Below are 20,396 nucleotides of genomic sequence, written 5' to 3'. Positions count from 1 at the left end.
CTTGAGGGCTGCTCTTGTGAGATCTGGCGCTTTGATCTCTGTGCAGACTGGAGGCTAGTTTCATCAAATTGACACCAGCAGCGGATGCCTGGGGGAAGCTGGCCACTCTGTTTCTATCTCCCTTAAATTTCATATTTGATTTTCTTGTTCTTCTCTGGCATTTCCTAGTCTGTGAACTCAGAGTGAATTATATAACCTAGTTAGCATGAAGAAGACCCGGCCATCGCCTGTGGAGGAGCAGCTGCATATGCTCGTGTTCTCCACCCGGATGTCATCCTGCTGGCTTTGATTGTGAGGATAATAGTCCACCCTGAAATAGAAGTTCATTTAGACAAAGAATCCTGGGAATTTTTGAAGAAAAGAGTAAAGTTTTGTTGGGGACATGTCAGGTCTTTTTTCCTTAATACAAAAAAAGAAGCACGTTTCCTATTTGACCCTTTCACTTCGATATGCATCTGATAGGCATTGTGATTGCAGGCGGGGCGTATTCCCCCTGGGCCCTGTATTTTGTTGTTGGAAGCCCCACTTCGTAGGCTTTCTGTTGTTCCCTTTGCTGCCATGTTCACTGGGATCTTTCTGGCGGATCTCAGGGAGTTTCTGGGCAGAGTTCTCGGCATTAATGAGATCGTTTCACTAGTCTCCTTACTTAACAGAATTAGAGTTCCTGTCACGCCCAACTGTAAAAGCAGCTCTTGCCTCATGTGCAAGATCAGTCAGTCCTTGCTTACTTGTTTTGTACACAGCCGTTCTTGAATGATCTCTCTCAGGCTAGACTCTAGACAGTGGGAAAGCTCACTTCTACACACCTTCCTTTTCTCGTCTCATGGTCACCAGTGCAATTCTTACCTTGTATCTGCCCCCTCATACTTCTTTAATGGCATTGAATCCTCTGTCACTCTAGGAGATGTGGCCAGCTGACATCTGTGGAGGTCAAGTATTAGCAGCCCGTGTATTCCCGCCTTATTCTTGCTCACTCTGGATGATTCTTCTCTGATAGAGCATATTCCCATGACCCTAGTTGCCAAGTGCGAGGATAATATTTTATTTTGTTTCTTTGTTGGGTTTTATTCTTGTTGCTGCTGCTGCTGCTGTTGTCATGATCTCTAACCAGTCCACAATCCAAAGCCTCAAGTCCCTTTTACGTGTTCTTCAAATTCCACAAGAACCACCTGCTCAGGCCTACACCCGGAACCTCCTCTTATATCCCCTCTGATGGCATTGACCATTTTGGAACCCTGACTGGGAGGAGGGTCTGTTTAATCTTTATCCTTGGTGTTTTATCTGTACACAAAAGCATATGAACCTTGAGAATACTCTGTTAAATAAATGATAGCTTTGTGCTAACTCAGTCAAGAAAATCCTTTAACCCTAACACTGCCTTTGCTCTGTGGTCAAGATCTGACCCTCTTACTGGACAGCTCACGCACATGCTGCACCTCATCATTTCAGGCGGTTTGTGTCAGAAAATCGTTTCCCATTAGCACAAGGAGAAGCGGAGACAGTGTATTTATTTTAATATCAAATGCCTGACAGAGCTCAAGGACTCATTTGAATTCAGACTTACAAAGATAGGTACTACTGTGTTTCAGTTTTACTCAGTAACTTCCTGGAGGAGATAACAGGATTCAAATACTTTAGAAAGAGGCAAATTTGGATCTAACTTAGGACACCTAAGTCAGTAACATACAGGCATATGGAGAATTTGCATGGAGCCTATAGAAAATCCAGGTTGCTCACCTGTACCTTCTACATCGCTTCCAACTCTTTCCATCAGCTGCTCTTACTGAGTAAGACATTGGAGCCCTCAGAAGTCAGAGAAGGCTAACAGATCTGCCACTAATGCTGAAGAAAAAGTGCATGCAGAACCAAGCCAAGATAACAATGTGTGACCAGACTTGGAAGGGTCATCCAGGTGGGGAAACTTTGCATCAGACATAGCCTATGTAACAGATTTATCTTAGTTATGATTAAAGCAGTTTGGGAACAGGTACGTAACTATCCAGGAGCTAACTCAAAATCTCTCCCTAATGTACTCCCTAAGGAGACCATTTTTGATGCTCAATAGCACAGACTAGATACTTGCCTGTGACTTTCAGATATCTCGAGTTCAAATGTCATTGCAAAAGACCAGAGACTCCTCAGAGATCCTTAAATAGGGATGGTTCTGTACAGTTTAGAGAATGACCTACCATACCCATTGTATTTTGAGTCTTGAATAAGTTTATTAATTATATAGCAAGCAAAAATAATAGAACAGTAATTAGGAGAGAGAGAGAGAGAGAGAGAGAGAGAGAGAGAACAAATTATTAGCAGACCGAGTGCTCACAATGTCTGCAGACAACCAGAGTAGTTGGACTGAGGGAAAATTGCAGTCTTGCGACATGCACCAGAAACTGACCAGGAAAGTTAAGGAGTCAGCTAGAGTTCCTGACCAAGCTTTCTCTCAGTAGCTGAATGGCCAGCTTCTTTCCCTCTGTGGGCATTTTTAGGTCATGGGATAAACAATAATAACCATGTTTGGTAGTGGGTTACCTTCTAGCTGTTCTTGAAAACACAATGTTTTTATTCTTGAGGCATTTTGCTCTTCTCTTTACTCCTAGTTTCAGAATTGGGGGATGGGGGCAGACAGTTCTCAGCGGATGGGTCTGGAGAGCTCTTTGAGATGAATCAGCTTGAGTCTGAAATGGAGGGACCAATCCCACTTCCTGTGTCAGCTTCTCTGTGAGCTCAGAAGTCACTTGGGAATAGGCAATACAATGTACACTGCAGAGACCAAGATTGGGGTGGGAAAAGAGCAATAGCAAGCTGGGGGAAGCCATGTGGATCCCACTCAGTCACCTTGATAATTGTCACATGTACCAGAAGGCATATGTTGTGTCCTTTCATGTGTGCAGAACATAGACAAAGGATCCGCTCAACACAGACAACAGTGGCTGATGGAGATTGAAGTCTGGTGACCTCACTTATAGATAAGCAATGAAGACAGAGTGTTTACTAGAGAGTGGGCTCTGTCTTTGATGTCAGGCTGCTCTTGGAATCTCATTCTCTACCCCACAATTTCTATGTTACAAAGAGACTTTTGCTATGTGGGTTACTTTTTTTCATTTTTTTTATTGTTGAAAGTCTTTTAATGGATTTCATGATAATATTATAAAAATAAAAACAAAGTATGAACATTGCTGGTTGACCAGGAGGACTTGTCACAGTAGCTGATACTGTGAATGGGGAGACTGCTGCCCCGGTCTCTGTGAGTTCATGTATGCTGTGTCAGTCCTGTCTTGTTTGGAAGGTGCGTTTCCTTGGTGTCGTCCATCCCACTGGCTCTTACAATCTTTCTGCCTCCTCTTCTTCGAAGTTCCCTGAGCCTTGAGGGGAGAGGATTGATGAAGACATCCCATTTAGGGCTGAGTGTTCCAAGGTCTTTCCTATTCTGGGCTCTGTCCAATTGTGGGTCTCTGTATTCGTTCCCATTTCCTACAGGAGGAAGGTTCTCTGATGATGGCTGAGAGACACTGGTCTATGGGTGTAGCAGATTGTCTCCAGGGGTCATTTCATTGCTGCAGTCCTGTAGCAAAGCAATAATATCAAGTAGAATACATCTTAAACCACTGGGTTTGAGATGACTCTCTGTGCTTATAATTTGGGGTAAAAGTACTTTTGTTTACAAACTATCTTGATAATTCTAGTATATTCCACATACTGGCCTTTCTTTGTAGCCCCTTCCTCCTTTAGTGGGATGCATAGGTCAAGAGACCAACTTGACAATAGCAGGTTTTATATTCTTATGTTGTTAAGTGACCCATTTTTGTTGTTTTTCCTCATAGGGCTTGGATTCTCTTCAGAGACTCATACTGAGTGGTGGATCTTGTGAAGGGCTCACTAACTCAATTCCTGCTCCTTTCATGTGTGTTATATACTGAGAGCCCTGAGAAGGAACTGTTCCTCCCTGAGGAAGGAAACTGCCGTGATTTACCAAAACCAGAAATAATCCACATGATCACAAAATGAGTCAGGTTAGTAGCTGCCTGTCATTGTATTTCAAAGACTGGGGGGGGGGGGGATTGAGTGGTGGGCATATGTATCAAATCCAATTAGTCTAGTGCCTATAGTTTAACATGTATGCTGAGATGCTGGAAAGTAGATTGAAGCTTCATTTTTGCACTGTGTGAGGGAAGGAAATAAAAACTATACAAACCTATTTGGTATTTGCTAATGCTTTTCTAAGATAATAAATATATATATATACATATACATATATACACACACATATACATACATATATATATACATATACATATATACATACACACACATATATTCATACATACGCACAGACACACATACACACACACACACATATATATATACATATATATATATATATATATATATATATATATATATATATGTAGTGTTTTGAGATGGGTTTTTTTTTAATCCTGGAACTCACTCTAGACCAGACTGACCTCAAATAGACTCAAACAGATATAACTGTTCTGCACCCCTGCCCTACACCAGTGCTGGGATTAAAGGCATATAGCACCACTTTCTGGCCTAATATAAACATTTTTAAGTGAGAGGTTTTGCAAACAGTAACAGAGATGTTTGAAGCGCCATGTGTTTGAAATAGCAATAAAGGCCACCTATTCTAAATAAGTCTTATCATTATTCTGATCAACTTAGAGTCTTACTTCAGAATTACAGTTGGGTATTTTCAATACCTTGGAAATTTAAAGCAGATTTTGATGCCAAATTTTTATAAAATACTGTGTCTCTGGCGTTAATAATAATATTTATATTTATTATTTATTTAAGATATGTGGCAGCTATATAGCTAGGTGTGTCTATAAACCTTGTCTCTCAATAGACAAACAATAGTACAATATAGTCCCAGGGAACCTGAGTCTTAGCTCTGCTCCTCTCGGAGCTTTCTGGGCCTTGGGCAAAGTATTCACAGCTTCAGCCTAAGACCTCTTTGCCTCAAGTAAAGTATTATTGTCTGGTGAGAGGAGTCAAAGAAACAGCTATTAATTCATTTGCTCTGTAATTATCTAGTGACGCTCTGTATCCATACCGTCTGAGGCAATTTTGTTGGTGTATGTATTCTATATGTTTTATATGTGTCATGCATATCATGTATGTGCAGCACATATATCTCCCGTCCCAGTGCCCACATTCTAAGTTTATACTCCAGTTGAAAACACACACAATTGCAAGTTGAAAATCCTTCAAGGGTCCCTCCTCCCTCTGGGGTAAAGCTTGCATTCCTCATTCGCCCGTTTATGTAGCCCCTGCATATATGTCTGCAATGGCTTGGCTAAGATATGAGTGTGTCTTTTGATGGTTCACGGGCTGGAGCCTGGTCCAAGTGTGGCTACACTGAGAGATACTTCAGGAAAACGGCTTCGACTTTTGCAAGAATAGAGATTCCAAATTCATGGAGAGAAAAATGACAAATTATAGCCAGCAAGCCAGGGATGTCACAAATGCTGTCATGGAACTGGAGAAAGAAGTGCTCTAGGGAACAAGACTAATCCTTCCCAGAGTTCTTTAGACATCTATGGGTCAAGGGTGATGTCCGCCTCCTTGATGGACCAGCAGGAAGGCCTTGTCTTGGGAGCATGTTTAGCTCTTCCTAGCATGTTTACCCATGTATGGAAAACTGGGTGTGTTTTTATGGACCTTCAAGAAGTGCTATACCTGGGTGAAAGAAAGCAAACCTCTCATTTTGTTTTAATTTTGGTCATATCATATACCCAGAGCTTGCCCTTGAAATTGTGGCTGTTGCTGCTCCCTCTTTTTTTTAGCCCAGGAGGCTGGCATTCCCAAAACTAAGCACAGTGAGGGTGGAAGGTAGCACTAGCTACAGACCTTCCTACACAGGGACTGAAGGAAGGACACCTTTGAGTCGAGAGGTAGGGTCATTGTCTTAATGGTCTGTGTGGCTTTCTCCATGGCTACATGTAACCAGACTTAACAGATTAGGTACTTTCGTTCTGTGCAGGGTTTTGCTTGTCAGCTATGCCTCTTTTAAAATTCAAAAATTAAAAAGAGAACTCGCTGAGTTGCCCTTGAGTTTTTTTCTTTATTTCCTCATTAAACATGTTATAGGATGAGGTGTGCAGGTCAATGATAGAGAAGGGGGGAGGAGGGGTGAGAGCAGCAGAGTGCAAAGTGTACGTGAGACCCTGGATTCTGTTCATGTGACACCCCCCCACAGAGAGAGAGAGAGAGAGACAGAGATAGAGAGACAGAGAGAGAGACAGAGACGGAGAGACAGAGACGGAGACAGAGAGACAGACAGAAGAGACAGAGAGAGACAGAGAAAGATAGAGAGAAAGAGACAGACACAGACACAGAGAGACAGAAACAAAGACAGTGAAAGAAACAGAGACAGGCAGACACACAGAGAGACAGACAGACACACACAGAGATAAAAAGGCAGAGAAAGAGACAGAGACAGACACACACAGAGACAGAGACAGAGAGAGACAGAGAGAGACACAGAGAGAAACACAGAGACAGAGAGAGACAGAGACAGAAAGAGACAAAGACAGACACACACGAGATAGAGAAATACACACAGAGACAGAGAGACAGAGAGAGAGAGAGAGAATATAGACTGAGGGAGTGTTAGGGTTGTACCATCTTAAAATAATTCAAATTGATATGTTGTCTCTTTCACACTGAAGTCTGAAGTCACTGTAACTTCAGAAAGGGCCATTTGGCAGCAAAACATAAAGGTTGTTTTGAGGGACATGCTCTGCCTACCAAGGCTGGACAGAAAGTAGCCTTGTCACCAAAGAACTCACTGGAAGTCTAACACATCTGTATAAAGGCTTTGAAGGAACCCTTATCTTCCACACATACTCTCCCACCCTCACACACATCTCTTGGTAACAGCCCTGGCCTTTACTCCCTGGCTCCAGTCTCTCATTTGTCCTGTCCGTCCTTCACATGCTTGCTGCTCTGTGTCTAAAAACCATAAAACCATCATGGGCTCTCCCATAAGGATCCCTTTGTCTGTGCAAAATTAATAAAACTTCCCTTTTGGAGACAAAGGAAAGGGATCCAGCAAGCCATAGGCTGCTTAAAGATTTTTCCACTCAGAAGCCAGCCTCATCTTTTTGGATCATGATTGACACCCACAGACAGTCACGTGACTTTGCCTGACTCGAGAAGATGAAGTGTTTAATCACACATGCAGAAGAGACAATCCAAACACTTGTGATTTCTTAATGAGGGCCCTGCTTCCAGGAGCAGGAATTGCTAATGTCCTAGCCAGTCCCCAGCCAGGCACCTGCTCTGCTAATTTCCCATTGTTTCTTCTTCTCTCTCTCTTGCTCTGAGGAAGGTTGCAGCTCTTCCTGTCAGGAGTAGCTGGACTGACAGTGAGAGATCAGAAACAACAAGCTTATGTTGAGGAGGCATTGACTCTGCCCTGGAGGGTTAAGATTAACTTGTGGGGCCACAGGAGCCCAAACCACAGAGACTGGAATACTGCAAGGCAGTATCCCGCTACCCGGACTCTCTCCTCTCCTCTCTCTTCTCTGCTTGCCTTCCCTGACCTCATTGCCTCTACTTGGAGATGAGTCCTTTCCATATGGTAGGAAAGATGGAGTCACAGCTTGACCCTTTCATGTTTCCAACTGTGGCATCAGAGGGGAAGCCACTTGCTGCTCAGCTCCACACTGAGATAATCCTCAGAAGGACCCACGAGAGCCTGGCTCACCTGCTCACCCTCAACAATGAAATGTGTTCAGGGATGTGGGACACATGCCCAGGGACATCGCAAGTCCATCTGAGTAGGGCAAGATGCAAGAGATCAGAAGAGGGACAGAAAATAGTTCTGGGTTTCAGCATGTAGTTTATTATGAATCCTTCCTACTTTTCCCGTCTCTCCTGACTCACCGATGAGTACCACGGGGGCCTTTGCTCCCCAAACGTGTTTCATTCTAGAGGGCACTGAAACCAGGCATGTGCCTTACCTTTACAGTCACTTACTTTCTCATCATGAGTGGTCCCCCCTTCTTCCCTCTTCCTCCATCCTCCTCCTCCCTATTACACACACACACACACACACACACACACACACACACACACACACACACACACACACACCGAAAGCAAGCGACAACAAAACAAGCAATAGCAAACTGCTACAACGTCATCACCAAAATGGAGGAGTGAAACATGATATAGTTCTTTCTCTTCTTACCTCCCAGTTCTCTCTCTACCCAAAAACTCTGGCAAAGCACTGATCTCACTTCAATCTGTTTAGTTTTATTCCACTGTACTTTTATAATTAGAAAACACAATTTGCATATACAGAGTTTAAAAAACAAACAAACAAACAAACAAACAACAGGAAAGGAACTCTGGACCATAAGCAAGATGTGAGCAGTCGTTGGAAGCCAGGAGACCCAGCTTTTCTAGAATTACCATGGGAGGGGCTGGCGAGATGGCTCAGAAGTTAAGAGCACTGTCTGCTCTTCCGGAGGTCCTGAGTTCAATTCCCAGCAACCACATGGTGGCTCACAACCATCTATAATCAGGTCTGGTGCCCTCTTCTGGCTGCAGGCATACATGCAGGCAGAAAGTTGTATAACATATACATAATAAATAAATAAATGTTTAGAATTACCATGGGAAAGAGTCACAGGTGACAGGGTTTATTAAAAATAAAAAGTGGGAAGCATGAAAAGTAGCAAGCAGCAGTGTGATCTGAACACAGCTTCTGAGACCTAAGGTTGGGTGGGGGGGTCACTGTGAAGGCCAGTGGGGTTTGCGGTCAAGGGAAAAGAACACAGAGATGTCAACATCCGTGAACCTTTTCTGGACTTTTCTTTTTTTTTTTTTTTTTTTTTTTTTTCCGGAGCTGGGGACCGAACCCAGGGCCTTGCGCTTCCTAGGTAAGCGCTCTACCACTGAGCTAAATCCCCAACCCCTTTTCTGGACTTTTCTTGCATTCTTCCTGCCAAGTGCCCCTTTTGATGTTGGTACCAGTTGGATCTGGGCTGTCCCTAAAGTCACGTATTGTGGTGATTTGATTAGTTTTGGCCCCCCATAGATTTTTCAAAGTTTGGCCACATGAAGTGGCAGTATAAAGGGTATGGCTTTATTAGAGTAGGTGTGGCCTTATTGAAGGAAGTATGTCACTGTGTAGGCGGCCTTTAAGGTCTACTATGCTCAAGTTCCACCCAGTGTAGAAGAGAGTCTCCTCTTGGCTGCCTTTGGATCAAAATGTAGAACTCCCTGCTCTTCCCACACCATGTCCCCTGAACACTGCCATGCTTCCTGCCATGATGATAATAGACTAAACCTCTGAAACTGTAAATAGTCCCAATTAAACGTTTGCCCTTATAAGAGTTGCCTTGGTCATGGTATCTCTTCACAGCAACAAAACCCATAATTAAAACACCTGCTAAAGACTTGGGTGCTCCTGATGGCAAAGTGGGATTGGAAATTAGGGAGCGGGTTCTGGTTAGAGAAAGTGGGTCACTGTGGGTGTCCCCTTGAGGCACATATTTCATCCCAGTCCTTTTCTCTAGCTCTTTGCCTTGGCTTCCTGAATACCATATGGTGATACTGCCTAGCCACGGGCTCCCAGCCGTGATGTTCTCCCTCGGCTTATAAGCTCAAAGTAACTGGGCCAAATGTCCATGGAAATGTGAGGCAAAAGAAAACCTCCCTCCTTTTACGTTGTTCACGTCAGGTATTTTGTTACAGAAAAGCTAACACATCCATGGAGTTGCTTGTTTTTTGCCATCATCATATTTATTATTTTCATTATTATTATTCCTGTTTGACTTTGTTTGTTTCTACCAGGGTTACATTGTAAGTTTTATAGATTGCTTAACTAGTGACAGTCGCTGTCACTATCCCTTGAACACGAGTTACTTGAAGAGGAAAGCAATCATTTCTAAATTTCTGTCATTTTGAAAGAAGCAATTTAATAGTCTAGTTTCTCTTCAAATAGAAGAGAACAAAGTAAAAAGAATCAATTTGTCTGTCTTAGGGAAGATGAGTTGCAAGGAACATAATGAGGCTGGAAAGAAGAACGTCGTGGGGCTGACTAGAAGGCACTTGAAATTCCAGGTTAGGAACTGAAGAACTTCTGGACTCGGCCAGCACTGTGAAGTAACATTTATCTTGGAGTCAGATGACCTCCAGGCAACAGTCCAGACCCCTCAGAGGAGCTAGAACTAGGTCATAGAGTAGGCTGTCCGTTCCTCCTGCTCTCTTCCCGCCAGCCTCTCTGGTCTCCTGTGCTATTTAAAAGCTACCTTTATTTTACAGGATTTTTTCCTCTCTCTTGTTCTGTTTATGTGTGCATGGTTCAAACTGGACTCTGAAACCCCAGAGGCACCTGTGCTCATATGATTCTCCTGGTTCTTTGGCTGAGATTCTCAAGGCTGAGTTACTTCCACCTATGACCTTGTTCCCATTTCACCCTGGACCCAGAGAGTGTAGCAGAGAGAAGCCGCTCTCAGATTGCCAGCAATGACAGTGCAAAGTCTACAGGCACAAGGGCCACTGAAATGACATGGGTGGAAAGGGGGTACTCAGGAAAAGCTTCCTCGGTTTTAGGCACTTCCTTGAAGTGGAAATCACCAGAGTAACATTTCCCAAACACTTTGTGTGGAGTCTTAGTCTGTGGGAAGAAACAAACAGTAGTGTAGGTCCAGTGGGTTTGAGAAATGGACAGTTTTGCAAACCAACTTGGACTCTTTTCTGAAACCCACAGGGCGCTGGTGGGCTTTTACATCTCACAGGCAAGACATACCACTGGGGCTTTGTCTACTGAGCCCTTTGACCTAGAATATTTTGCAGGTCTGAAATTTGGTAACACACAGAACAGGAAGCCTGGCTAAGATCACGTCCACATCCCATTCTCCAGCTAGAATCCACTGCTGGCTTCCCCTCTGCTCTCATTAGCTTCAGAAGCTACCAACCTCAGAAGGAATTGGCTTGTTCAGCATCCATCAAATTCCCTTGGAAATTACTCTCAGAAATTCAGACCCACAGAATTTCAAGCGCGTTACACTCACAGCCGATGATTGACTGCAGCATTTAAACCTTGCGTGTGATACAATAAGAACAGAATGGATTCGCCCCGCTCGCCCAATCGAAAACAGCAATTTCCAAGGCTACTTGTTTTTGGTAGAAGCCAAGCAATTTGGGAGAGAACTCAGAGAAAAGTCTCCAGGGGGGTGTCGTTCAGACTAAATGCTCTGCACTTAAATTGGAGCCATTCCTTTTGAACTGGTATTTTATGTCTGGCCCTTTTTTAAAAAATTCTTCTCTTGTTCATTACATCTTGAACTCAGTTTCCCCTCCCTTCACTCTTCCCAGTCTCTCCCTCACCTCCCTCCTTCCCCCTGATCCATAACTCCTCCATTTTCCTTCTGAAAAGAGCAGTCCTCCCATCAGTATCAACCAAAACATGGCATAGCAAGTTACAATGAGACGAGGCACATGCCCTCATCTCAAGGCTGGACGAGGCAATCCAATGGGAGGGAAAGGATCCCACACTGAGGCAAAAGTGTCAGAGCGCCCTCCACTCTCACTGTTAGGAGTACCAAAGAACACCAAAGAACACCCTGTATGCAGAGGACCTAATTCACAGCTGTACAGGGTCCGGGTTGGTTGCTTCAATTCCTATGAGACCCTGTGAGCCCTGCCTAGTTGACTCTGAGGACTGCACTCTTGCCGTGAATGTGCATCCGGGAGGAATCCAGTCTATGTCATTCGCCATTTAAATGTTGCCTTATTGTGCTTGTCAGCGTCATCTGTTTTAAGGGTCTCCAAAATACACAGGGCCTGATTGCTTCTGTAAAAGGGGTTTGGCGTTCAAATAGACAAATTCCTGAGATGGAGATTTTTTTGACTCGAAAGAAAAGTATGCAGGGGCTGGGAAGATGGCTTGGTGGGTGAAGCGCATGCAAGATGGGAGTTCGGGTCCCTCACATCTATATAAATGCCAGTGTGCGTGTGAGGAGGAATGCCTATAACCTAGCACTTGGGAGGCAGAGATGAAGGATCGCTGGCACAAGCTGTCTAGCCAGCCTGGCCAAGTCTAGAAGCTCTGGGTTAGTGAGAGCCCCCGCTTCAATATTTAAGATGGAGAACTATTAATCTTATCGAGTATACCCAACATCAACCTCTGGCTTCTACGACTGTGTGTTCGCACACGCAAACATGCATATATAGAAGCATGCATACTGCACAGAACACCCATAAATAGGTAAACAAACAAATGACCAAGCAGAAGAAAAGCATGAAGAAAGTTGAGGTTGCTCCTGTGTGGAGCACGGTGTCCCTGCGTGGCTGCATAGATGAACCCGAACAGGATGATGAGGTAACAGAGAGAATGTGAACCCAAACAGACGGAAATAGCTGGGCTCAGGTGGACTAGGCTCTGGGATGGAGAAACCACGGACAGCATTCTGGAAGCTCCATATGTTTATTATTCGGCGTTGAACATGGAGGCGGGGTTATTGCATACAGCTGAACGAGGAGGAGGAGTTTTGCACACAGATTAACAAGGAGGCATTGCATAACCTTCTGAGCCAGATGAACTTAATTGGATAACTGTAAACACTTTTGAGGATGCCCAAGCTGAGAAGCAATGTGATTGGATGTACATTTCAACTTCAGAGATTTAAGTAGCTATTATATAACCAAAATGGGGCGAGGGGGACATTAAAGGGCCAGAAAAATCTGTTTGTGGACTGTTGATATCACTCAGGTCAAAATCTATTTACTCAAAAAGAAGAAGCAGTAGACATAAAGTTTTAATATCCAAGCATATTAAAAAAATAAGAGGGAGAGATAATTCACAAAGCCCCTTGCGCATGCGCTTCTGTGCCTGCGTGCCTGCGTGCCTGCGTGAGTGCCTGTGTGAGTGCCTGTGTGAGTGCCTGCTTGCCTGCCTGCCTGCGTGAGTGCCTGCGTGCAAGCCTGCGTGCGCATATAGGCCAGAGGCCATTCTCAGATGTCATTCCCCAGTTGCTGTACTTGCCAATTAGGCTAGGCTGGGAAACTCCAAGGATCTACCGGTCTAAGTGCTTTTACCAAGTGAGCCATCTTCACAACCTCACAGTGTTTCTCGTTTGGAATGATAGCGTCCCGTTACGACATTTAAAAATCTACCTCGAATTAGATAGAATTTTTATCCAAAGGAAACCATTTGATACTCATGACCCCCATGCTTCCGAAACGAAGAATTGATCCTGAGCAGAAACTTCCGGTGATTAACCCGTCCCCAAACCACTGGTTTCTGAAAGTGGGCAGATGAACACTCCACACTTGACAAGGTTAGGCTGTTGGTATTGAAGCGTCAGTGGTGGTACCAGAAAGTACAAAACCAGCCTAACTTTTGCAGCGGTAGGTTCCATTATCGGGAACACTCTGCACCCCTTTATCTGTGTCTGCTTCATTCTCTTACCTGTGCGCCTCGTGTTGGCCCTGCTCTCCCCAGGATGGATCCCGAAGCCGTGCAGCTGGAGAAGCAGCACGTGCACAAGGTCTATGAGAGCACCGCCCCCTACTTCAGTGACCTTCAAAACAAAGCTTGGCCCCGCGTCCGCCAGTTCCTGCAGGACCAGAAGCCAGGCAGCCTCATCGCTGACATTGGTAACCCATACTTCTGTTTTGCCGTATGTGATCTCTTATTAAACCGACACAACCTTCCTAATGCCGCAGTCCTTTAATACAGTTCCTCGTGTTGTGGTGACCCCCACCCCAACCATAAAATTATTTTGTTGCTACTTCATAGCTGCAACTTTGCTACTGTTATGAATCGTAATGTGAATATCTGATATGCAGCGTATCTGAGATGTGACCCGCAGGTTGAAAACGGCTGCTTTAAAGTGTTCACTTTAGAGCAAAAATTCACGTCATCAAAGACACCAAGCAGAAAACATCTCCCAACTATACTTAGAGATCCTTTATGTACATCCTGCATCAACACCAACCTGTCACAGATAGAATCAAATAAGGACGGAAACGATGCCACGTTAGACGTTTTCAGTTTAGAGACTCTCACATTTGGAGGACGAGTTTTGTATTCTTGGCTCATGTTGAGTGGTTCCATATTCTTTTATGAAAGAACCAGACTTGTGAGATTATGAACAAAGTCTTACACCCTTTCATTTCTCTGATGGATCTCTCCTTCCCCAACCCCTGTTTATAGGCATCTTATTGCTAGGGTATGCCTTTAATTGAGTAGTACCTCCATAATTGTTGATTTATCTGGAGAACTTCAGCATCTTTCTGAATTGAGAAGTAGTCAACCACAGTTGAAGACTGAGGTTTAAGGTGTGATTGGACTCCACGTTCCAGGAATCACAAGCTTGCTACAGTTAACTCACTCTTAGTCTGGGTTGACATCAGTCTTAATACTGACAGGAGAAACTGCTGGGTGTGTGCCCAGCATATGACAGAGGATATAAGCAGTCCAGAGTTTAAAAAGAGGTACCTACCATGCTGAAGGTGAGAGTCCAAAGAAGCTCTCTAGCATGTCAGTTTTTAAAACCAAATACGGTTTCCTGGGGTCAGGGATGTGGCTCAGGGATGGTATGCGTGCTCTCTGTGTTCAGAGCCCTGCGTTCAAATCCCACTGCCACAAAATGGAGAAAGGTATCTGATTTTAGAGACTGCAACAAGCTCAAAGGTCCTACTGTCCACTGTCCGGTGTCCATGCAAAGTGTAAGACTTTCACACGGCTGGGGAGGAAAGGGGCAATTCACTAAGGAGGTTTAGGAGAGCAGCATATAAAATAAGGTGGTGTTTTTCTTATATCTTATGTCTAAATAAATTCTAAAATGCAGCAAAGGTTTAAGTGTAAGAAAATGAAATTAAGAAGGTTAGTGAAGGGCTGGAGAGATGACTCAGCCATTAAAGGCTAGGCTCACAACCAAATATATAAGAAGGTTAGTGAAATTACCTTTAAAATTATCCTGATACATAAGGCTTCTCTGTGCCTTTTGTATGTTTGTTTGTTTGGTTGGTTGGTTGGTTTTTGGTTTTGGGAACGGGGCTTCCCTTGTAGCCCTGGCTGTCCTGAATCCCACTACCCAGATCAGTCTGGCCTCTCTGCCACAGAGAACGTCCTGCCTTTGCCTCCCAAGTGCTGGGACTAAAGGTGTGCACTACTCTCTCCCAGTGCCTCTCTCTACCGGTATGCGTCTCTCTTGCCCATGCTTTAAAAATCGTCTCTAAGAAAAATAAATTGGTTGTCATACTTGTGGTGTGTTCTAAATGTATCATAAACACTGGATTGGCGAACACCAACTCACTGTCCTGGGGAAGCCTCTGGGGAGGGAGGTGCAACTATGCACTGATCATGCATTCTTGTCAGTTACCCTTGTTTGCTTGGATTTCTATTTCAGGGTTTCTTATTCACTGTGTCTTTCTGATTTGTTGGCACTGGACTCTCGGTCAACATATTCTACTCATGCTTGCACAAAGTGTTGTCTCATGCACTCTACCCACAGACACTGTAGCCTTCTATCAGGGAACACAAGAATGCTTCAGGGAGGAGGGGTACATCTGTAAAAACCAAAAGCGCACAAAAAAATTTGCAAAAACTTAGGCATGAAATAAACTGTGAGAAAGACACTTAAATATATATATATATACATACATACATATATACATATATATACATATATATATTGTGTTAGCTGACATAGACTCCACTTAGCCAAGGCCAGAGGAACCTTTACTTACCTGGGCTTTGTTAGGACAGCAATGTTGGAGACACCAGATCTAGAGAATATACTCTGAGGTTTTATGTATCACTGGTGTTACCAAAACTGTGAGGAAGTCATCAATTATACCTCTACTTTCTGGGCTTGTGACTGACATGGTAAGAGTTTACAGGAAAGGAATTGGGCACAGTCTGTCTCTGGGCAGTTTGTGAGAGTTTCATAATCTTTTACAAGCTGGTGGGTTTCATCGGGGAAAATCGCAGTTGGCATGAGAGCATGAGGTCAGCCTGAACCTGGGTGGGTACCAGATAGATTGGTTCCAAAGTTCACCTGTGATGGTCCTAACACATGCATGGCTCAGCCGGACCTGGCAACTCACTAAGTGTCCGGAACTAATTAATGGGCTTGGATTTTCTTCCTGGACAACAATCTGAGGGCCACAGCAAGTCACTTTGTTGCCTTATAGTGCATCTTCCACAATGACCAGGCAAGGGCTGTCAGTACTACTTTTAGGGATAAGAATAAAGTTGATCAGCTAGATAAACAGCTAATATGGAATGAGTCAGTAGCATAGAAAGGCCATATTGAAAACCTTGCTCCTATAAACATTTTAGTCTAAAGATCTAAAAGCAAGCAGAGAAGTATATAAGTAGTATTTCTAATAGAAACCCACATGTACAATGAAGGTACGCTAATGAAAATTCAAAAATGAATTGTCGGGATACTAAGGAAATATGCTAATGCGACCCTCACTGTGACCCTGTCCACAACCAGAACAGGAAAGAATAAAATCTTTTCTTATTTCACACGATATTTTTAAAAAGGTTTGTAAAGTCCTAGATCCTGTCATTGGTGACAACGTGTCCGAACACAGAAAACATGATGCGTAATGAAATAAATTAGACACAGAAAGACAAAGGTTACATGACCGCCATTAGATGTGTGACTTAAAAGCTCTGAACTCCCAGAGTCTAGGGAAGTGATTACCAGGAGGGGGGACAGAGATGGGCTGGGAAGAAGATGTGAATCGTGAGGCGCTAGTCTAATGATGCCCAGGTTCAATTAGTCAAATCGAAATGATAAAGAGAGATGAAGCAGCCCAAAGCCAAATGGTGAAAGGATATAAATAAATAATTCCATGAGGTTGGAGAATTCAGATGTGCTTTAAAATGTCTTGGCAGATAATCTACACACAGGGCTCTAGTTACAAAGCCATGGAAGAGTAAGCAATGGAAGAAACCACTCCAGCACATCAAGTCTCCAGACACTAAGTAACCCATGCTAAGGACAACCCTTCTGACCAGCTCGCTATGCAATCTTGACCTGTTTGTGTGACTCTTGTGCCTCTGGAGGCATGTGCCTGGATTTCCCTCTCATGGACACACAGATAGTTTGTCCAGCTTCAATATCTCACATATTCATCCGTGTGAGCTGCCCAGGATTAAAAGCTGCATAATATCCGGGTTAAGGATACCAGACTACTTTTTCCCTGTATTTTGACATAGTCCTTGAATCCCTCTCTACCAATCACTAGATATATCTGTAGTAAATACATTTTTTACCCATTTGATTCATATATGATTTAAGTATTTAAACGAATCAGAAAACAGTAACTCTTTGATTACAAAATGAAGGGTGTGTTTTAAAGTAAAATTGAAATTCAAGAAGAAATAATGTTATTCTAACCGGCAATTCTTCCGCTGTGCTGGATTTAGCATAAATAGGACCGCTGGTTGGGGAGGGAAGAACTCCATTACTAACAAGGCAGAAAATTCAAAGATGGGCACTTTCTCCAGACCCAGATCCCTTAGCTAGGGGTTTTAGGCACAAAGCTTTTGTAGGATCTTTTAAGATGCCGTATTAGTAAGGCAGGCACTGAAATAGCTATAATTTTAGGGTGGTCTGTGTTTTCTGATAAATGGTTGTTGCTATCTGTAGATCATTGAGTGCACTGGGCTCTATAAATCTAAATAAAAGTTTTTAATTAGAAAGCTGTGTCTCGTCTTCTATTTTAATCCCTCCCTGCCCCCGGAATAGCTAATTCTGCAGCTAATGGTTGGGATAATATGGGTAAAGTGTGTGGTGTATCTGAATGAAAGCACCATGAAAAACATCACTTTGTATGAAATAGCCTAATAAAAATTAAAATCAACTTGTTGGAATATAGAAAGTGTGTATCCCCCACCCCCACCCCTCTCTCTTTCCTACACACACCCCACAGGAAAAAAAGAAAATGGCTGTTTTTATCACAGGGTGGAAGAAGACAGAGAAAAACTGCTTTCACATCCCCTGTTTCACATGGTCCAGAGAAATAATCTATGATAGCTGTGTTTATGGCTTGAAAGTGTGGAGCAAGCAAAAGGACAAAGACACATAGCAAATGGTATCGAGACAGAAGCAGAAAGTAGGTAGAAAACATCATGAAATCAGTTTACAACATCCAGCAGCAGTGTTGGGGTGAACGAATGTCTCACTGTATAACCCAGACTAACCTGAACTGGCCACCCTCTGCCTCAGCTGAGATTACAGGTGTCTGCCCCCATACTATTTGGGAAACTGGAAGGATAGACATTAAGGGAACATGGAGACTAGCATAAACAACGCCTTCCGGGGTTCAACAGCAGCAACACTGAGACATACAGGAAACATTGCAACTGACCCATGTGGCCTTGGCAGTTTACCCAGAGTGGGCTGGTCCATTTCACGTCTATTGTATATAGCATGAAAGGAAGCGTGTGGGTTGAAGTTGTTACTTAGATGAGTTCAGAAAGTAAAAGAAAGACCAGAGCTGGATTCTTACCCAGCTGGATTCTGCTCATAATTAACTCCAGAAACACCTGCCCTAACAACACCAAAAAATGATATTTTTGTGCAAAATAAGACAAATTCTTCAGTCACTAAGACTCCTGTTGACTTTTATCTGGCTGCCTTCCCAGTTTCAACGGTCATCTCTCATTGGCACTAATTCTTTAATGATTATTCGTTCATTTGATGCAGTGAAAGGTATATGGCCAGTGACAGATCTCTTCAACTCTGGACTCAAAAAATGAACTTAAAATGTGCATTACATTTGTCTCTTACAACAACAACAACAAAACAGAAAAAAGAACTCTTTTAGGTGAGATATTAACAAAGAGCAAAATGTTAAATGTAGTTGTCGTTTGTCTGGGGATGTACCTAGGTGGCAGAGCCTTGCCTAGGGTGATGGGGCCCTGGGTTCTATTCTAAGTACAAATGGAAAGCAGGGTGTTTTTTTTTTCCCTACAAACATTAGGAAATTTTCACTTTTGTTATTTTCAGCAAATATTCACTCATCTTGATGGAAAAGACTTTGATGAATTGGAGCTGCTAACGTCCGTAGATACTTTCTGGTACAGAGTACAGAACTGAGAAGACGTGAACATTCAGACACTCCCCGGTGTCTCTTCAGAACTTGATTATTAACGAGATTTTGAAAGGGAACAGGAGCATTATGGACTTGCTGTGGTATCGGGGATGCTCAGTGTACATCTGAGATCACGGGAAGACCTGCCTTGTTGAAGGACCTGACTTCCTTGTTACCGGGAAGGCTTCTCCTTGCCAACATCTCAGGCTCAAAAAGGCGTCATGTTCAGAGGTTCCGTTCGAAGTGATGTCATTAGAAAAGGACATGGGAGGATGAGTCGAGAATACTACAGAGCTGGGCACCAAGAGAAAAGAAACCGAGCCTCTTTGTTATGAAAGGCTTTCTGAATATCCCCCACCATCTGTCATGATTTATGAACAGGCTCTCACCAGAATCCCCGAAGCAATTTCCTCTTTCTTTTCTCAGAGTGTATCTTCCAAGCCAACGAAAGGCGAAATGAATTTCCAAGATACTTATTAAAATGAGGCTATCATCTTTGACGTGGACAGGACTCGAACGCTGAAATACAGTGTCACTTAGACTTTCCCTGTGACTGCCTTCAAATAGCAGATACTTTTCTCCCTAAGCATTAGGAGCGGTGGCTGCAGGATCTAAAGTGAGCATCTAAGCCCAACCATTTATATCATAAGGATAACACGGGGAAGCTTTTCCGTTTATTATTCACCTCCTCTCGTCACAGCTGGCACCAGGGAACCTTCACACTTTTTCCTTGCCTCGTCATTTTGAAACAGTGTATTAAGGTGGAGTTATTAAAGGCTGTCCCAGAAGCTGCAACCTCTGCATTTAACTAGTGACTGATCTTCTTTGTGTCCCAGAAAAAAACCCCAAATAAGAAATGCCAGTACATTAGAAAATCAGCTCACGGGCTGGAGAGACGGCTCAGCGGTTAAGAGCACTGACTGCTCTTCCGGAGGTCCTGAGTTCAGTTCCCAGCAACCACATGGCGGCTCGCAGCCATCTGTAATGCGGTCTGGTGTCCTCTTCTGGCGTGCAGGTGTACACACAGGCAGAACACTATACATAATAAATAAATAAAGCTTAAATTTAAAAAAAAAATCAGCTCACTTGATTTCTTCATCCACTTGTGGGAAGGGCTTAATTTACATATCCGAGGCTGAAGGTCATGCTAGGAACCAGGTGCTGATGCATGCCCCTAGTGTGCCAACTTCTAGGAAGAAGTGAATTGGTAAAACTCACTTGAACCCAGGAGTTCATCCTGGGCAATACAGAGACCCAGTCTCAAAAGAGAAGTTGATGGCAGTACGAGAAGGGTG

General features: G+C 43.5%; 1 protein-coding gene across 6 annotated transcripts in view; it reads left to right on the top strand.

Moving 5' to 3' along the window:
* Trmt9b (tRNA methyltransferase 9B (putative)) overlaps positions 1–20,396 on the top strand; it is a 55,902-nt gene that overhangs the window by 21,054 nt on the left and 14,452 nt on the right. For 3 of the 6 annotated variants that reach the window (XM_006253223.5, XM_006253222.3, NM_001107314.1), the window contains exons 3-4: positions 3,825–4,013; positions 13,484–13,638. In XM_006253223.5, the coding sequence (XP_006253285.1) occupies positions 13,485–13,638 (154 nt within the window). In that variant the 5' untranslated portion in view covers positions 3,825–4,013; position 13,484. Of the gene's footprint in view, positions 1–3,824; positions 4,014–13,483; positions 13,639–20,396 lie in introns of those variants that run through there. The other 3 variants (XM_063275436.1, XM_063275435.1, XM_039094541.2) reach the window with 2 other exon arrangements.

The sequence above is a fragment of the Rattus norvegicus genome, chromosome 16 (genome assembly GCF_036323735.1).
Source record: "Rattus norvegicus strain BN/NHsdMcwi chromosome 16, GRCr8, whole genome shotgun sequence".
Taxonomy (NCBI): domain Eukaryota; kingdom Metazoa; phylum Chordata; class Mammalia; order Rodentia; family Muridae; genus Rattus; species Rattus norvegicus.
This window is presented reverse-complemented; position numbering and strand designations above follow the sequence as displayed.